The sequence below is a fragment of the Abramis brama genome (assembly GCF_963993115.1).
Source record: "Abramis brama genome assembly, chromosome: 25".
Classification (NCBI taxonomy): domain Eukaryota; kingdom Metazoa; phylum Chordata; class Actinopteri; order Cypriniformes; family Leuciscidae; genus Abramis; species Abramis brama.
Genome location: NC_139987.1, coordinates 18,485,115 through 18,502,874, shown reverse-complemented (window position 1 = coordinate 18,502,874; position 17,760 = coordinate 18,485,115). Strand labels below are relative to the sequence as shown.

Below are 17,760 nucleotides of genomic sequence, written 5' to 3'. Positions count from 1 at the left end.
GTTCGTTCATTGGTCCGTCCACTTTTTAGGTTGGCCAATCAGAGTATTGTTGCTAGGCCGCTTTATGTAATTTATTGGCTGGCCTGGCTGTCAATCAAACTGGGAGCTTGTAATGCGAGGCCCGATGCGCAACGGTGCTGTATTTACAGAGTGCTGCTGTCGAGGTGCGTGGCTGATGAAGATACCTGCAAACTTTGTGTTATGAAGAATCATCGCCTGTTTTGCATGAAGGTGCCGTTTTAAAGAGGGAGAGAGTTCGACCTGCGCGTCTTCTCCATTCAAAGGTATTATCTGTACAATCATAATGCTTTTAGTGGCTCCTTTATAGGAAGTTAGACTTTAAAAATGGAATGTGCGTTATTTGTTATCGTGCAGTCTGACAGCTCACTACAATTTAACCTTTTAAATTCTGTGAACTTATTGATTCGGTTTGGAATGAAACTTGTAGTGACAATAATAACTTATGGATTTAAGACTGTAATATATACAGTACATCAATCCATCATTGCTTAGTTAAAATGTCAATAATTATAGCTAACATCTGTGTTCCAAAAGTGTGCATTGTATCTAGACTATTACATAATTAGTATGGCACTAATGCCACACTACCAACAAAAGTATCAGGAAAAATAACCGTTTATGCATGTGTCGTTCACCATGAACACTGCTTGCATTTTATAAGGATATTTTATGAATTTAACAATGCTTATTTAAAATAAGTACATTTATATTTTACTTTTTATACTAACTTAAAATTTGTATTTGCAAATATGTGTGGTTTGCATATAAAAATGCATGAAAATGGTCTTATAAAATAGTAAATGTTCATGCTACACATATTGCATGTTAATCTATTTAATTACAATAACATTGCAAGCAGCTCCTCAAGATCATTGCATATTAAGTTCATGTTTATCAATGTTATTGTGTACTTAAATACACTCATGATGTTACCTACCATTTTTATACATAAACAATTGTTCTTAGATGGCTAGATCACTTAAATTAAATTGTGGCTATTCAATTTTTTGCATACTGATATTGTGTACTGTTTTGTTACCACAGCACAAGTAAGAGACACTCAGGCTTGTTGTCATTTTAAAGCTGGCTTTTCTGAATTGGTTTAGCTTTGGGTGTTTTCAAGGAAGTGATTGCCAGAGGTGCTGAGCTGGTGCTGCCATCTGCACCGTCAGACTGGTGGCATCTACTATGGCCTACATAGAAGCTGGCTCACTGACACCCACATACACTCTCGTCTGACCTGGATCCATCCCTCCGTCTCCTCTCTGTTTCCAACACTGTTCCTTTCAGTGTTGATGCTAGCATTGCACATTCATGGGTATTCCTGTAGGTTCGTGCTGTTAGCGTATGAGCTTGAGAGGTTTGCATAGGTGCCATCATACGTGGGGATGAATTCGCATTACCGGCCTTTAGAAAGCCGGTATGTTATTAAATATAAAATGTATTAATTTAGAGGTCATTTGTATTTTCTCTGTATTTGGCTCTCAAATGCAGCTTGCATATTAAAAATGTACCATTTGAAACATTTATTTTACGTTAGGTCTCTCTTTATTTGTGTTTGCATAATTGAGTGTGCATTTACTAAGCAGTGCGGATTAAATCATTTTGAAGAGCTGCCTGTATTTGTGTATTATTGTAATTACTTTAACAGGGAAACTGTAAAATAAAGTGTTAATCCATCAGATGTATAATCGACAATTAAGTCAGCTAAATATCACAGCATATGTGTGTACGCAGCAGGGGCTTTTATATTTGTGCTGACAGATTTCAAAGGACAGCAAAAAAAAGGTGCTATTATGGGAGCAGCCTGCTGTGTATTATGTGAAAGAGAGGGGGGGATTCGCCACCTGTCCGGGGGTCCTTGTTGTCTGTTTAGATGTCCTCTTACTGCCTTAAATGCACAGGACTTTTTATGATGTTCTAGTTTAAACAAGGATACAAACAAAGCCATTTATTGAAAGAAGATTTTTGTGCTGATGTACCTGCTGCACCATGTGTTATTGTTACATAACAGACATTTTTATTAAAAACAGGGATTTGTTTGATTTGTGTTAGTGTAATACTTCGGGAGGGAGATGATATTGATTTAATAATATTATGCAATTGAAAACAGCCCAAGTTATTTGGGGGAAATCAGTTTGATTTTTTTGTATGCATGCATAAACAAGAAAGGAAACAAAAAAAACACCATTATCTCTCAAGGATTATATATTTGTGATAGTTTGTTTGGGTGGTTATCTAACCACCATACACCAATTCTTTATTGGCATTGGTGGTTCCATGAAGAACATTAAACATCCATGAAACCTTTCCATTGCACAAAAGTTTCTTTATAGCATGAAAAGTTTCTTTAGATTATTAAAATGTTCTTAAGAACTGTTCACTGAAAGGTTTAATGGGGAACCCAAAATGGTTCTTTTATTGCATCGCTATACAAAACCCCCCAATTGGAACCTTTATTTTTAGGAGTGTATCAGTATGGCAGATGCATTTCCCCTCATATTCAAGCAATAACTGCAGTCTTGGATTCTTAACAGCAGTCTGTATTAGATTTGTTTGTTGAGTGTGTAGTCAGAAGAAGAAGAAAGATCAGCCTTGTTTGAACACTTGATGAATGAGATCTGTTCATTATATATGTGTTTGGTTGGTCTGCTCCAGACTAATTTGGAATGGTAAACAGACAAAGTAGACAGAGACAGAGTGGGCACCATTTCTGTGATTATGACCTCAGTAATTATATTGGCGACAGGCGTTTATCTTCATCTCATCTGTCGAGATCAGAATGAATTCCAGCCCCTGCATCTCCCATAAATTTACCTCTTAAAGCAACACTAAGGAACATTTTTTTTACCTTAAAATAATGTTTCCAAAATTGTATCAGTGGTTCATCAAGTCGTAACAGGGTGAAAGGCACTTCTGGATTCGCTTTGCAGCCCTATATATGCTATAACCACACCGTGCAAGTTTGCCAAACCGGGTCGCGTTTCTGTAGTTCGAATGAGACATAAGAAAACTACAAATTTGACTTGCTTTACGTCAAGCGTTACAATAGTCATTATTTAGTTTTCATTCATTTCTGATGTCGCAATACATCATACTTTCATGAAATCATGCAACATTACCTTGTCAGTGGACATCGTTCATTCCAAAGCCGGTGCTGGATAAACAGCGAGTGTGCGTGCGACAGTAGACTGCGGGCGGCGAAATTATTTACGACAGCGGTAATGGACAATTCCGCTTCCAACCTGTAGGGCGACCGAAGAGGAAAAGTTCCTTAGTGTTGCTTTAATCGTTTAACCTCCAATTAGCCTTAAGGTGATGATACACAGGGCAACTTTTTGAGCAATGTTGCTGGGCAATTGTTGCTTGGGCACTTTCCCATTGAAAATGGGCAATACATTTATATCTGGATAATTTAGATCGGTCGTGGGCCCTGTGTCTCATCTGGTTGCCCATTGACGGCAACATTGCCCAGCAACATTGCACAAAAAGTTGCCCTGTGTATCATCACCTTTATACCCACACCGCATCATCCTTTGTGGATCCTATGTAATCGTGTTAGAAGTCGCATTAGGAAATGATGTCGAAAATGATGCCGCTGTATCATTTGGTCAAATTATACAGAGTTCCTAATGGCAGAGCAAACACAATGGTGCTTAATTATGCCAAGGAGAGTCAGATTTCAAGTCTCATGCTGCTGTCTAGAATACTCTCTGGCTGTACTTTTATAAGGCCTGTTTGATTGTGTCTGTGCCAAATCAAATGTAATTACAGAATTGCAAATAGCTTCCCAGGAAACCTTGTTTGCAGCCATTTTTTTGTCGAGTTGTCTAATTTAATTTGAGTTCATTTGAGTTCATTGAGTTCATGTGGTGTCTAAAAAAAGAATTTATTCCTTGAGTGAGCTTAGCCACTTGGCTTTACTTGTATGGTAACACTACAATAAGGTCTTATCTGTTAACTTTAGTTAATATGTTAGTTAACATCAACTAAGATTAATTAATAAATGTTGTAGAAGTAGTTTGTCATTAGTTCATGTTAACTATGTAGTCAATGTTAACAAGTGAAACCTTATTGTTTAGTGTTTTCATTAGTATTGGAATTATAAAAGACATTTAAACATTTGTCCTTTTCTAAGTATGCTTTATGACCTCAGCAGGGTTTTTGCTGACTTTGCTGAGTCACAACAGCCAACAAATGCTTTTGTTTATGTGATAATTACGTCGGTTTGCTGAGATGTGGTTGGAATTCGAATATCTGATGATGTCACTCACAAGGCCCTTTTTCGATCCCTCGAATAGCTGTCTGGGTAATTAAATGAGATGCCTGCGGATTCTTTTAGTAATTAGTTCTGCCTTAAATCTCGTCCAAAGCTGCTGCCTCAACAGTGAAAAACTGCCAGCGTGCCACAATGATGTAAAGGAGGGCACAAAATAAGTCAAGATTTCTTATTCATTGGATTTAGGAAATCACATCACATTTGTGTACCCTGAAGAGTTGTTATTTTAACCAAAAATGACCCTCACCCTCATGTCATTCCAAACCTGTATGACTGAAAAGAGATGTTTAGAACAATGTTCACGCTGCTCTTTTCCCATACACTGAAAGGAAATAGTGACCCAGAGGCTGTCAAGCTCCAAAAAGGACAACAAAGCACCATAAAAGTAGTTCATATAACCTATGACTTATAAAGCATTTGAGAACGACAATGTAGGGACAATTTGAATAAAAGTGACATTTTGGTCTCATTTCCACAGAAATTCATCATATGGCTTGGAATATAGTGCATCAACTACTCCTTTTTACCTCCCAGGCAACATTTCTTCTTAATCAGAGCTTGACAATAACACCTTTTGAATTGTATACAGCCCTATGTTCCCACAGCCGTATGTTCCCACAACCTTATGTTCCCACAACCCTAACCCTAACATACCTAAACCTACCCCTCACAGGAGGGAGACTTGTCTGGGATGTAATTGGGCTATCCCTGTACCAGCACAAGCACGAAAACCTACCCTTCGTGGGGGAATTAGGCTTGATTGTTTGACATACCTAAAACCTACCCCTCACAGGAGGGAGACTTGTCTGGGATGTAATTGGGCTATCCCTGTACCAGCACAAGCACTAAAACCTACCATTCATAGGGGACATAGTTAAATGAGAGAACATAGGACTGTGGGAACATAGGGCTGTGGGAACATAGGGCCTAATTTAAAAAAATTTCAGTAAAAAAAAATTTCTTAGAAATGTGGGAACATAGGGCCGTGGGAACATACAGGGAATATATAAATTTTTCAATTGTAGTCTTTTAAAAAGGCACCTGAAATAATAAACTAAGTGCAATGTAGTGGTGAAAAATATAGATTTTTCGATACACATCAATACTGAAATATCGGAAATAGGCCTACTCATTTTCCGCAGAATAGATACACGATACCAGCTGGTCTTTCACTCTCTCTCACTCGTTTCATTTGCTCCGGATGACTATTGTTGGTGCTACAGGGCCTGAATTTCGGCGTGGAATTGTGCATTTTGCACATAATTTTACTCATTCCCCCAGACTTTGCGCTCCCATTCAAAGTGTGCGCACATAAAGCTGCCGCTCAGTACTAAATTGAGTTCTTTTTCGCTCCTAAACAGTCAAATACACATAAAATAATGTAAAAATGCCGGCCTTGGCAAGTATTCTCGTAAACACAATCAATTATGTTTTAAATGAACGTGAACAGTTGAGAAAGAAAACGCGTGTATCAGTATAATGGATCCGTGCGTCAGGTTTTAAAGTGACAGTAGCCTAATATACCTACTGCCAAATTATGAGATAATGTTAAAATATGCATTTTCCCCATGGTATCAATGTCATAATTGTGGCCAGTGAAGATGCAGAGTGGCTAGTAACTTCGGAAAACCACTAGCCACAGTGGTTGGTGAGCAAAAAAGTGTATGTCAAGCCCTGGTCATAATATATGGATTTGTTTTATTTAAACTAAGCACATTTTAATAGGGAATAATCGGTTGAACAGAGATGAGCATTGAAATCTGGCTGTCTCTGTGTGTTTGAGTCCACGTCATTGGCAGGTCTCCAGCTCTCTGCATTAAAAAGCCGCCTCTGATACAGCTCAGCCCCCTTCTAACCCGAGGGCAGGATGAACGTGGGACCACACAATCGCAGTTAGCTGTCAGACAACAGCTCACAGATACTCTGATTCATGCGTATTTGCACTGCGTTCCTGTGAATGACGTCTGCAGCGTTCACTGTCTGTGTTTCTTGCTGACGTACACTCAGTTTTGGACATCAATCTGCATCATTTATGACATCTAAAATGTGCGAATACACCGTAGAATGTTATTTAATATTTATTCATTATTTATTTACAACATTTTCTTAAAGGGACTGCTATGCTTTTGTAACATTTGATTTTATCCATCAAAATCAGTCCTAATGTTTTTTTTCATAACTATTTTCCTTCCTCTTATTGACACAAATCATCTTAAATAAGTGAGATTTTATGCTTTGATATGTAAATGTGCATGTTCATGTTAATATGCATATGACATAAATAGGATGATTTCTGAACCTACACTACTGGTCAAAAGTTTTGAATAAATAAGATTTTTTATGTTTTTGAAAGAAAAAAATGCTCACCAAGGCTGCGTTTATTGGATTAAAAATACAGTAAAACAGAAATATTGTGAAATATTATTACAATTTAAAATAATTGTTTTCTTTTTCAATGTATTTTAAAATGTAAATTATTTTTGTAATGGCAAAGCTATATTTTGCTGAAAACAGTGCTGCTTAATGTTTTTTTGTTTTGTTTGTGGAAATCATGATACATTTTTTCAGGATTTTTGATGAATAGAAAATTCTAAAGAAGAGCGTTTATTTAATATATATATATTTTGCAACATTATGAATTTCTTTACTGTCATTTTTATCATTTTAATGTCTTTGCTGAATGAAATATTATTTTCTGTTTTATTTAAATCTTTCTTACCCCTAACTTTTGAATTTTCCACAAAAATATTAAGCAGCACAACTGTTTTCAACATTGAAAAAAAAATTACTCTTGAGCACCAAATCAACATATTAGAATGATTTCTGAAGGATCATGTGACACTGAAGACTGGAGTAACGGCTGCTGAAATTTCAGCTTTGCCATCACAGGAATAAATTACATTTTAAAATATATATGATGTTAGATTTTAATAATATTCACGAGTGTGTGTGTTCCTCACAGGTGTGCTCTCCTCTCTCCTGAAGCTTCACCACGGCCCTCACCTGTGTGCTCCACTGTTTCTCCAGTGAGTCGTCCTGGACTGCCCGGCCCTTCCTGCTCCGCCCCCGTGCTGTCTCCCCCGCCACGGTCAACATGACACGCTCCAAAACCTTTCAGGCCTACCTGCCCAACTGCCATCGCACCTACAGCTGCATTCACTGCCGAGCGCACCTGGCCAATCACGATGAGCTCATCTCAAAGGTAGTCAGTGATGTCTCTTTTAGCATGTATCTTAATCAAACCTGTACGTAACCTCAGATCAGGACAGTTACAATTAACGCAGTGCTTTAATTTTAGACATCCTGCTTGACTTCCTGTTAAAGGGTCGTGAAACACTACATGTTTTTGGGGTGTTTAAATAAGTTGCACATGATCAAAGACAATGTTTAACATGTATCATGGAATAACAAAAGGCAAAAGCTCATTTGTATATTTTCAATGCTGTGTACTAATTACTGACCATTTGTTTTTGCATTAAAATACAGATAAAATACAGCAAATAAATGTAGCCTTGGTGAGCATTTTGTTATTTCAAAAGCATTTTAAAAATATTAATAACCACAAACTTTTGAGCGGTAGTGTACATATTTTCGGTAACACTTTACAATAAGGTTTTATTTGTTAACATTAGTTAGCTACATTGTTACAAATTCATTGTACCACATGTGCACAGACACCAATGGCACACTTTTAAAAACACCATATGGGGCCTGTTTGTGAGGTGTGTGTCATTATGTATGTGGGTGGAGAAATATGTGTCAAGGATTATTAATAGCACCTGTAATTCCTAATGTGAACATTGTGCGTGCGAGTTTGCCTTTTGTCTGCGCATGGAGCGTGTGCAGGCAGAATGTGGGTCGATAAGGCACTCGGCTGCCTGGCGTACATGTCACACAATCAAGGATAAAGGGAAGCAGGTCATCGTTTGGGCTTTTGTGTGCCCCAAGAGTAAGAGTAATCATGTCTCTGTATGAATACCTACCCATAATGCAGCACTACATTCTGTGCCCAGGGTTTTGGCTGTCTGTGTGTGTGTGTTTACAGATTGTACGGATTAGAAAAGATTGTTTTTGCTACATTCATTAGTTGTTCACATACTATGTTTGCAAAATAAAACCCAGTGGTATCCGGTCTGACAAGCCTTACTTGTGTTTCAATGGAAGTGAGAGCGCTACAGGCGGTTCTGAGGGCGGAGTTGAGGGTGAAATGATCATTTGATTTCAATTAGTTCGAATCCCTCTATACTAAATACAGGTCAGAATGGAACGACATAATAAATGTAGTAGCTTAAAGTAGGTTAATGGAGTTTTGTACATTAGAAGGCTAATGTTTTGCTTTAACCATTACAGAAACCGTAATACAGCATTTGGATAGCTTTAATTTTTGATACGCAATTGAAAAAATATACAATTGAAAATGCCATGTAATCAATATATCTAAATACATATTTAAATATTATTAATTAATGTGTTACTTTGACAGCTCTTAAATACAAAAATAAGGTAATTTACTCAAAACTAACACTAAATGAAAATATCATTTCAATCCAACAGTCATAGCCAAATAGATTCAATGTTTCATGCAAGAAGTCATTACAGAATAACAATGCATCATTTTGAATCGATTCATTAAAGTTTCCACAAAAATATTAAGCAGTGCAACTGTTTTCAACATTGATAATAATAAGAAATGTTTCTTGAGCACTAAATCAGCCTATTAAAATGATTTTTGAATTGTGTCACGTGACACTGAAGACTGGAATAATGATGCTGAAAATTCAGCTTTGCCATCATAGGAATATATTACATTTTAAAATACTGTATATACAATTTTAGATTGTAATAATATTTTACAATATTTTAACATTTTACTATATTTTTAATCAAAATAAATGCAGCCTTGGTGAGCATAAGAGACTTACAGACTCCAAACCTTTGAATGTTAGATTTCATTATATAATGTAATTTTTATGTAATATTTTCCTTACTCTTTAAATATACTTGTGTTTTCATGTACACATCTTATTAAAAATGTTTAAAAACATATTTGAGGTTAAAAACTATTTAAATCCTTTTTAAATAATTTACTCTAAAACTGAAAACACTGAAAATGTGTTTGAACTAGGGCTGTCAATCGATTAAAATTTTTTATCGCGATTAATCGCATGATTGTCATGAGTTAACTCGCGATTAATCGCACATTTTTTTATTTGTTCTAAATGTACCTTAAATTAATACTTTTCAAGTTTGTAATACTCTAATCAACGTGGGCATGGATAAATATGGATGCTTTATGCAAATGTATGTTTATTATTGAAACCATAGTCAACATAGAGCATGAAGAGACATGTTTCAAAGGTCATAGATGTTTTTCAAAGAACTTGTTCATGTCTATTAGACACGTCGAGAAAGAACAAAGAAATACCAGGTTCCCATTACTTCTCTTTCTTTGCACTGAGCAATTAACACAAACATGTTTAGATTTTTGCATGACAGGGCAGCTCTTCTGAAAATGCTAAATGTACATTTATTATTTATTATTACATTATAGTTTGTCTCTCTCTGTGCCCATTTTGATGAAGCTAAATTCTCAATAAAACTGTTTTCATTGGTATATTTTGCTGTTTCTGTTGTCAAACAACGCAATGAATATGAAATGGTGACTGAAACGCGAACCATTAAGACATAGCCAGCTCTCCCTTCCAAGATGTTAATCTGCAAAAAAATCCTGATAATCGAGCCGTCGTCTGGTGAAATCAAATACACATAAAATAAAGACAATATCTGTGCTCTGATTTCGGCTATACTTGCATGTAAAATTAGAGAAGCAACATAAATTCTGTGTTTAACTGAATTAAAGAGCTGCTCCTCTCTCCAGCGCGAGACGCAGAGAGAGAGAGAGAGAGAGAGAGAGAGAGAGAGAGGCGCGCGTGCGTGCGTGCTGAGAGAGCAGTACCGGCGGTACCGGTAGATTCTCAGAAACTAAATAAGGTTTGGGCGCTTTGTTGAAGGGGAAAAAAAATCGCTAAATGGGTCTGCAACACTGTGTATCTCCATTTCTCCAACTAGGTTTTGGGCCACGGGTTAAACAGAAAATACGCGCTGCGTTAATCGAGCGTTAAAAAAATTAGTGCCGTTAATATGATTTTGCGTTAACGCGTTATTAACACGCTAACTTTGACAGCCCTAGTTTGAACATGTTTTTACCAAGGAACCATCGTGTAAATCTGTTGAATCATTGAATCTGAATTGTTGAATCTGAATGAATCATTTAATTCATTTTGATGTATTGGATCAGCCAGTTTATAATGATTCACAGAAAATGAGTCCAACATACTCTAAAAGAGTTTATGATTATGTTCATGTGTTTAATGTATTATGTTTCAAGTGTTTACCTATTGTTGCCATGGTTTCAATCAGGTAGGTTATTTAGGCTTAAAGGGATACTTCACCGTTTTTTCATATTAAACTATGTTATTCACTTAACTAAGACGAGTTGATACATACCTCTCTCGTCTCAGTGCGTGCACTCAATCGCTCTGGCGCGCGGCGACACTTTGATAGCACTTAGCTTAGCTCAGTTCATTCATTAGGGACCAAACAGAGATGAAGTTAGAAGCGACCAAACACCTCCACGTTTTCCCTATTTATATACAGTTACACGAGTAGTTACACAACCAAGTATGGTGACACAAAATAAAACGTGGTGCTTTTCTAAGCGGGTAAAAAGGATAACTATAATGTATGGCGGAATAGCACTTGAAGTTGGAAGCACTTCGACGCGGCGCAGTAAAAAGTCAACTGAGCTAAGCTAAGTGCTATCAAAGTGTCATCGCACGCCAGAGCGATTGAGTGCACGCACTGAGACGAGAGAGGTATGTATCAACCCGTCTTAGTTAAGGGAATAACATAGTTTAATATGAAAAAACGGTGAAGTATCCCTTTAAGATAGATAAAGAAAGCCTTCATTGCTATTCTGTTCAGTATAGCACAGCCAAAATGAAACCGCCCTAATGATCTTTTGATCCATGCTCATATGGCCAAACCGCTTCCAAACACCCATAATTATGACCCTGGCCCTGCTTTACATCATGCCTGGGAAATCCTATCCTCATGAATGGAGCAGCGAAGGGAGTTTGATTTTTTTCAACACATTACCTGATTGGGCAGTCACAGTACAAGTAAATTATGTTAAATTACTCTGACGTTATTTTGTAACACATATGCCAGCCAATTCAATCATCTTTCTGTCTGTTTTATTTCCTTTGCAGTCTTTTCAAGGGAGTCAAGGCAGGGCCTACCTCTTCAACTCGGTGTAAGCCTTGTAGTTTGTCCTAACCATGCAATACAAAGTGGTAAAGCAACAAGCAAAATATCATTTCAGAATTTTTGATGTAATCTTGACATCCTCTTTTCATCGATCAGGGTGAATGTGGGCTGTGGCCCAGCGGAGGAGAGGGTACTGCTGACCGGTCTCCATGCGGTGGCCGACATCTACTGTGAGAACTGTAAAACCACTCTGGGCTGGAAATACGTGAGTTCTGGATCACACCTCAGACAAAACACTCATGATCGTTCAACACAGGACATGCACATATCTCTTCTTGTGTCACGTTTGAACTCATGCTAGAGGCTCGGACACAACTCATCGAGAGAGAGAGATACTTTAAGTGGCTTTTCCACAACCTCATGACCTGCTTCCCATGTCACTAATCTACTCCTGAAAACCTTTTACTTTTAAGTACGTTGTGCTTTCCAAGACAAAACAGTATTATTTAAATATATTGGCTTTGAATTTTCTTGTCTTGTCAGCATAACAGAAAAACACTTTAAAAGATATATATATTCACATTACTCTATTTAATGTCAGGTTTAGGTTTTAACTAATGTTCAAAAGTTTGGGGTCAGTAAGACATTCAATTATATAGAAATTAATACTTTATATTCAGTGACAGTAAAGAAGTTTATAAAGATTTCTATTTCAAATAAATGCTGTTCTTTTGAAGATTCTATTCATCAAAGAATCTTGGGGAAAAATGTATTACAGTTTCCACAAAAATATTAGCAGCACAGCTGTTTTCAACTTTTATAATAAGAAGAAATGTAGACTTGAAGACTGGAGTAATGATGCTGAAAATTCAGCTTTGCCATCACTGGAATAAATTACATTTTAAAATATATTCAAATATAAAACGGTTGTAGATTGTAATACATTTCTAAATATAGCCATTTTTACTATATTGTTTGATCAAATAAATGCAGCCTTGGTGAGCATAAGAGACTTCTGTCTCCAAACTTCTGAACTGTATTATATAATATAATATTTATATAATATTTTCCTTATACTTTAAGGACACTTTCATGTATACAGTTTTTTTTCTGTGCCAAGTGCCTGGGGTGTAGAGTAGTACAAAAGCACTATATAAATGCTTTATTCATTCATTCAGATTCTGCCTATTCAGCCTTTAAATGAGTATTTGAACACGTATATTAAAATGAATGTTAATTCATTATAAAAGAGGTGTTCAAGACATTGCTATTTTCAAATGAATTAATTAACATGATTGACATTTCAATTTAAAGAACAAGCATATCGGAATAGATTTAGAAGTTGGCACTTGTTTTACAGCACATATATAGTGAAACATCTCTTCTAATATTGCTATTTAAAGGTGTTATATTTGACACATCCAGAAAAGCTCCCCAGCAGCTGTCCATTATTTTTGGATCAACAGATCTTGACTTTGAGGTGACCACACGCTCGTTCTCTTGACCGTTTCTGTTTTTCTCTCTCCCTCCCTCTTCTTCTTTCCATTAGGAGCATGCCTTCGAAAGTAGTCAGAAGTACAAGGAGGGCAAATTCATCATCGAGCTGGCCCACATGATCAAGGACAATGGGTGGGACTGAAGACCCTGAGCTCCCTCTCCTCATGGCCTATAACGCTGGAAAGAGACATGCAGCATATGAATAATTAGTTTCATTATCTGGCTGTAACTTCCTCCCTGGAAATCTATCTACCTGACACACACCTCTAAACCTTGAGGGTGCAAGGTTCATAGCAGCAGCAGTGCTACCCCCATCCCGTGTGTATATATATATATATATATATATATATATATATATACGCATTTGACTGGACGAATGTGTGCCAGCTAGACACCAAGTGTTTATATTAAGTGAGTATTTTCCTATTCTATTCAAGGGAGTGCAAATTGAGGCACAAATCGACATTTGCTTTCCTCTGGGTTGGCCAAGCTCACAGTTTTTTCCCACGCTCAGGTTTAACTAATGGCTGGATCCATGGTAAAAGAAGGGTGAAAGACGAACCCATTTAGCGCGGCACCTTTTAACTCATTCGTGTTTTAAACGAGGCAAAAACATACTAAAACGGAAGCGTCATCCATTTGTTTCCCTTACGTGTCTTTATTTCTTCCAGTTTTGTCTTTATCATTTGCATGTTGTTTATTTATACGTATATTTATTGATTTTGACGTGGTTTTAGGGACGTTACGCGTATGGTAAACCGTAGCAACCACAGTGGTCTTTGACTTCGTATAGCGGAGGTAGCAACGTTTGATAGAGGTTTGTACACTTCCTCTCCAGATTGTCATCTGTCTCCTTTTGAATGTGATTATGGAGTAAATGAGGCATTCGTATGCCATTTATAGGGCACAGGTCGCGTACATTAGCTAGAGCCAAGTCTTTAGCCCTAGCCGCAGCTGAGAAAAGCAGCTCTGAAAGGGAACTGAGGCGTTCTTACAGCCCGTGATGTCCCATTCGGTCTCATTAGTTCCCGCCATCAAACCACAAATCATGTGGTAAACCAGACTTTCTCACCACGTGTTTTGCGGAAGAACGAGATTGGCGGCTTGTAAATGTGGCCGTCGAACGAGGTGATCCAGCAGGGGCTCGTAAATAAAAAGCCTTGGCGCAACCAAAGACTCTTTCATATACTATACGCTGACCAAACTGAGTTTGATTTTCTGTTTTAGTCACATCGTTGTGTGTCGTTTGGTTCAGTTGTACTGTCTTGTGCAGAACAAGTCGATTTTCAATGATTTAGGTGTTGTGGAAGTTAACGTATAATGTCTTATTTTATTGAGTGTGTATTTATGATCAGTCATCATGTATTGTTTTAGCACTCAATCTTACATCTGTGTATTTATCGTTCTGTGGTACCGCTCCACCAATTCCAACTTTTTTTATATATATATAATTTCAGATTCTTTTTTTCAAGGAGAAAAGTATGTGTGAGATCATTTTGGAATCAGTTTTTTAATCTGATATCAATAAAGCTCTCATTTTACGAATGTCCTTTTGCCATTGGTCTTCATTAAAGAGTGTATTATTTATCACTCAGAAGAGGTCTCTTATTTTCACCAAGGCTGCATTTATTTGATCAAAAGTACAGTATTGGGAAATATTATTACAATTTAAAATTTATTCCTGTGATGGCAAAGCTGAATTTTCAGCATAATTTCTCCAGTCTTCATTTTCACATGATCCTTCAGAAATCATTTTAATATGTGGATTCATTTCTTATTATTATCATTGTGCTGCTTAATATTTTTGTGGAAAACGTAAAACATTTGGTTTCAAGGATCTTCGATGAATAGAATGTACAAAAGAACAGGATTTTGTATCTTTTGTATCACTATAAAAGTCTTCACTATCACTTTTGATCAATTTAATGCAACCTTGCGGAATAACAGTATTAAATTATTTTTTTTAAATCGACCTTTTGAACAGTGGTGTGCATTCCTATAAAGAACACTGCTATCATTCATTCTTATTTTTAAACTTCTGCCTTATGTAAATCATGGGTTTCTGCAAATATTTAGGATATGAATTTTGAGAGCAGGGTTCAAATGTTCCCTAAGGCCTGTATATGCTGAACCTTGTACACTTTCTCTGCATGCAGTGTGTGTGAGAGAGAGAGCAGGGAGTGTTGGGGGTGGCAGAGCCAGGAAACATTGTTTACAGCAGCAGATGGTGGGCAGGCTCTCATAACCATGATACTAGGAGCAGCCATGTGAGTGACAAATATTGTTTTCCCCCCCAGGCAACACTAAAACCATGAATCCATTGTTTTGTTCAGGCTCCTGATGGAAATAAACACCCTGTAACATCTATTACAGCACTTAACAGCTTCACATTAATGATAGAGACGGCTTTCTATTAAAGAAGATGGATATCTATAAAGCATGTTTATACAAGGGTTTTTTTCCAGACATTCAGTATAATTCTTTCAACATTTCATGACAAAAACATAGAATTGTCATGAATATACATGTATAACTCTCAACTGATGTTAGATAATTCATTAAACAGTCCATTTGTTATAGGGTGAATCTCATTAAATCTGTTAAGAATATGTTCCAGGTCACAATTTACACCAAAATCAATTAAATCAAAATACATAAATTGAATATATGTGTATGTATGTGTGTGTGTATAGGTGTGTGTGTGTGTGTGTGTGTGTGTGTGTGTGTGTGTGTGTGTGTGTGTGTGTATAGGTGTGTGTGTGTGTGTGTGTGTGTGTGTGTGTATAGGTGTGTGTGCATATATATATATATATATATATATATATATATATATATATATAATTTGACTTGTAATATATAATGTATATAACTTATAATATGTATATACTGTATATTCTGATTCCAAATACTGTATCGTATTCAGACATTTTATATTTTTTGTGTAATTTTTTTGTAAATATTTAAGAACAAACTGCAATACTGAGTATAGAGGCAGTAAAACAAATACTACCATGAAAAATAAATACTTTACAATTTTATTATCACTGTTTTTTTATGGTTTATTGTATGAATGGTACATTTAAAGCAGTATCTAACTTTGGGATATAGGGTGGAGGTCAGGTCTCTCTTTCTTTCTTTCTTTCTTTCTTTCTTTCTTTCTTTCTTTCTCTCTCTCTCTCTCTCTCTCTCTCTCTCTCTCTCTCTCTCTCTCTCTCTCTCTCTCTCTCTCTCTCTCTCTCTCTCTCTCTCTCTCTCTCTCTCTCTCTCTCTCTCTCTCTCTCTCTCTCTCTCTCTCTCTCTCCCCAAAGCTGTCTGCCTCAGCCACATGATGTATACTAAGCTTCTTGCTGGACAAACCCACTGTCTAAAAATAAATGTGATATCCATCCCAGACTGAGTGAGTGTCTCTGTGATAGAGGGAGATAGAGAGAGAAAGGAAGAGACACAGTAAAGCAAATATACATATAACCCAAAGCAAACCACATTGACAGACGCACCAAAGCCAATATAAAGCAGTACCCTGATATTAAATGACATTGTCACATGATGTTGCACTAAAAAAATTATGCACCCAAATCATACAGTCATGCATTTTAGATGCCAAATCATATATCCAACACTTTTTTTTAACTCTGATGCATATGAGCAAATGTTCCCAATAAGAGTCTTTGGATTAGGGATGCTGTAATCTCTGCACTGGTTTCAGACAACCAATGTGTGCATGTGTGTGATTTCTTGGACATGGATTACTTCTGACCTGTGTACAAACACAGCTCAATGCTGCCTGCTGCAATATTATCAAGCCTTTCAAGCCTAGATAAAGATATCACGAGTGAATCTGCTTGACTATATGTGGAAACTAACAAAAATAACTGTTAGACAAGAAATATTAAGCTTTATAGTTCCATTTATCTCAACATTTAGTCAAAATTGTGATTAGTAAACCCGAGACACTCTCTTTTACACAGTTTAGACCATTTCATACTCATTTTACATGTTTATCATTTGTTTGTCGCCATGGGATGAGTTATGAGATATGAAACGCTAACAAATATCTAAAGGGTAATTAAACGTTAATAGGATAGGTCAGCCAGAAATGAAAATTCTGTCATCATTTACTCACCTTCAAGTTGTTTCAAACCTGTATGAGTTTCTTTCTTCTGCTGAACACCAAAAAAAAACTATTTTGAAGAATGTTGGTAACCAAACAGTTGACGGTAGCCATTGACTTCCATAGCAGGAAAAAAAATTCAATGTCAAAGTCAATGGTGCCTCACAACTGTTTGGTTACTGACATTCTTCAAAATATCTTCTTTTGTGTTCAACAGAACAAACAAACTCATACAGGTTTGGAACAATTTGAGGGTGAGCAAATGATGATCATTTTTGGGTGAACTATCCCTTTAATGTAACATGTTCAATGTGATGAAATACACTTGTGTGAACTTGAGGGAAAACTAGTTTTGAGGGAAAAGTCTAAGAAATTGCTTGCAGATACCTTTTGATTTTATAATTTTCTTCTGATGTAATGGATTTCGTTGTTTTCGGGGTCAGTTTACATACAGAACCATCATGCATGAAGCAATACTTCACGTGACAAAAATCAACCAAGTCCATAAGAGAAAGTCAGGCAACATATTTGTGTTCCTGGCCCTTTAAATCTATAATCCAGCACTAAATATGCTGTCTAACTC

General features: G+C 36.6%; 1 protein-coding gene across 3 annotated transcripts; it reads left to right on the top strand.

Moving 5' to 3' along the window:
• The first annotated feature begins 52 nt into the window (after positions 1–52).
• On the top strand, positions 53–16,107 carry ypel2a (yippee-like 2a). 3 transcript variants are annotated; one of them, XR_014604697.1, is made up of 6 exons: positions 65–284; positions 7,263–7,502; positions 11,572–11,615; positions 11,726–11,834; positions 13,119–13,477; positions 15,223–16,107. XR_014604697.1 is itself a non-coding variant. In XM_084105181.1 (5 exons), exons 2-5 carry the CDS (start codon positions 7,395–7,397, stop codon positions 13,206–13,208), a joined length of 351 nt encoding a protein of 116 aa, XP_083961307.1. In that variant the 5' UTR covers positions 53–284; positions 7,328–7,394; the 3' UTR covers positions 13,209–14,611. The 3 variants fall into 3 exon arrangements, 2 of the variants coding, with proteins under 2 accessions (XP_083961307.1, XP_083961306.1); XM_084105181.1 differs by lacking the exon at positions 15,223–16,107 and having other exon boundaries at positions 53–284; positions 7,328–7,502; positions 13,119–14,611; XM_084105180.1 differs by lacking the exon at positions 15,223–16,107 and having other exon boundaries at positions 13,119–14,611.
• The last annotated feature ends 1,653 nt before the right edge of the window (positions 16,108–17,760 follow it).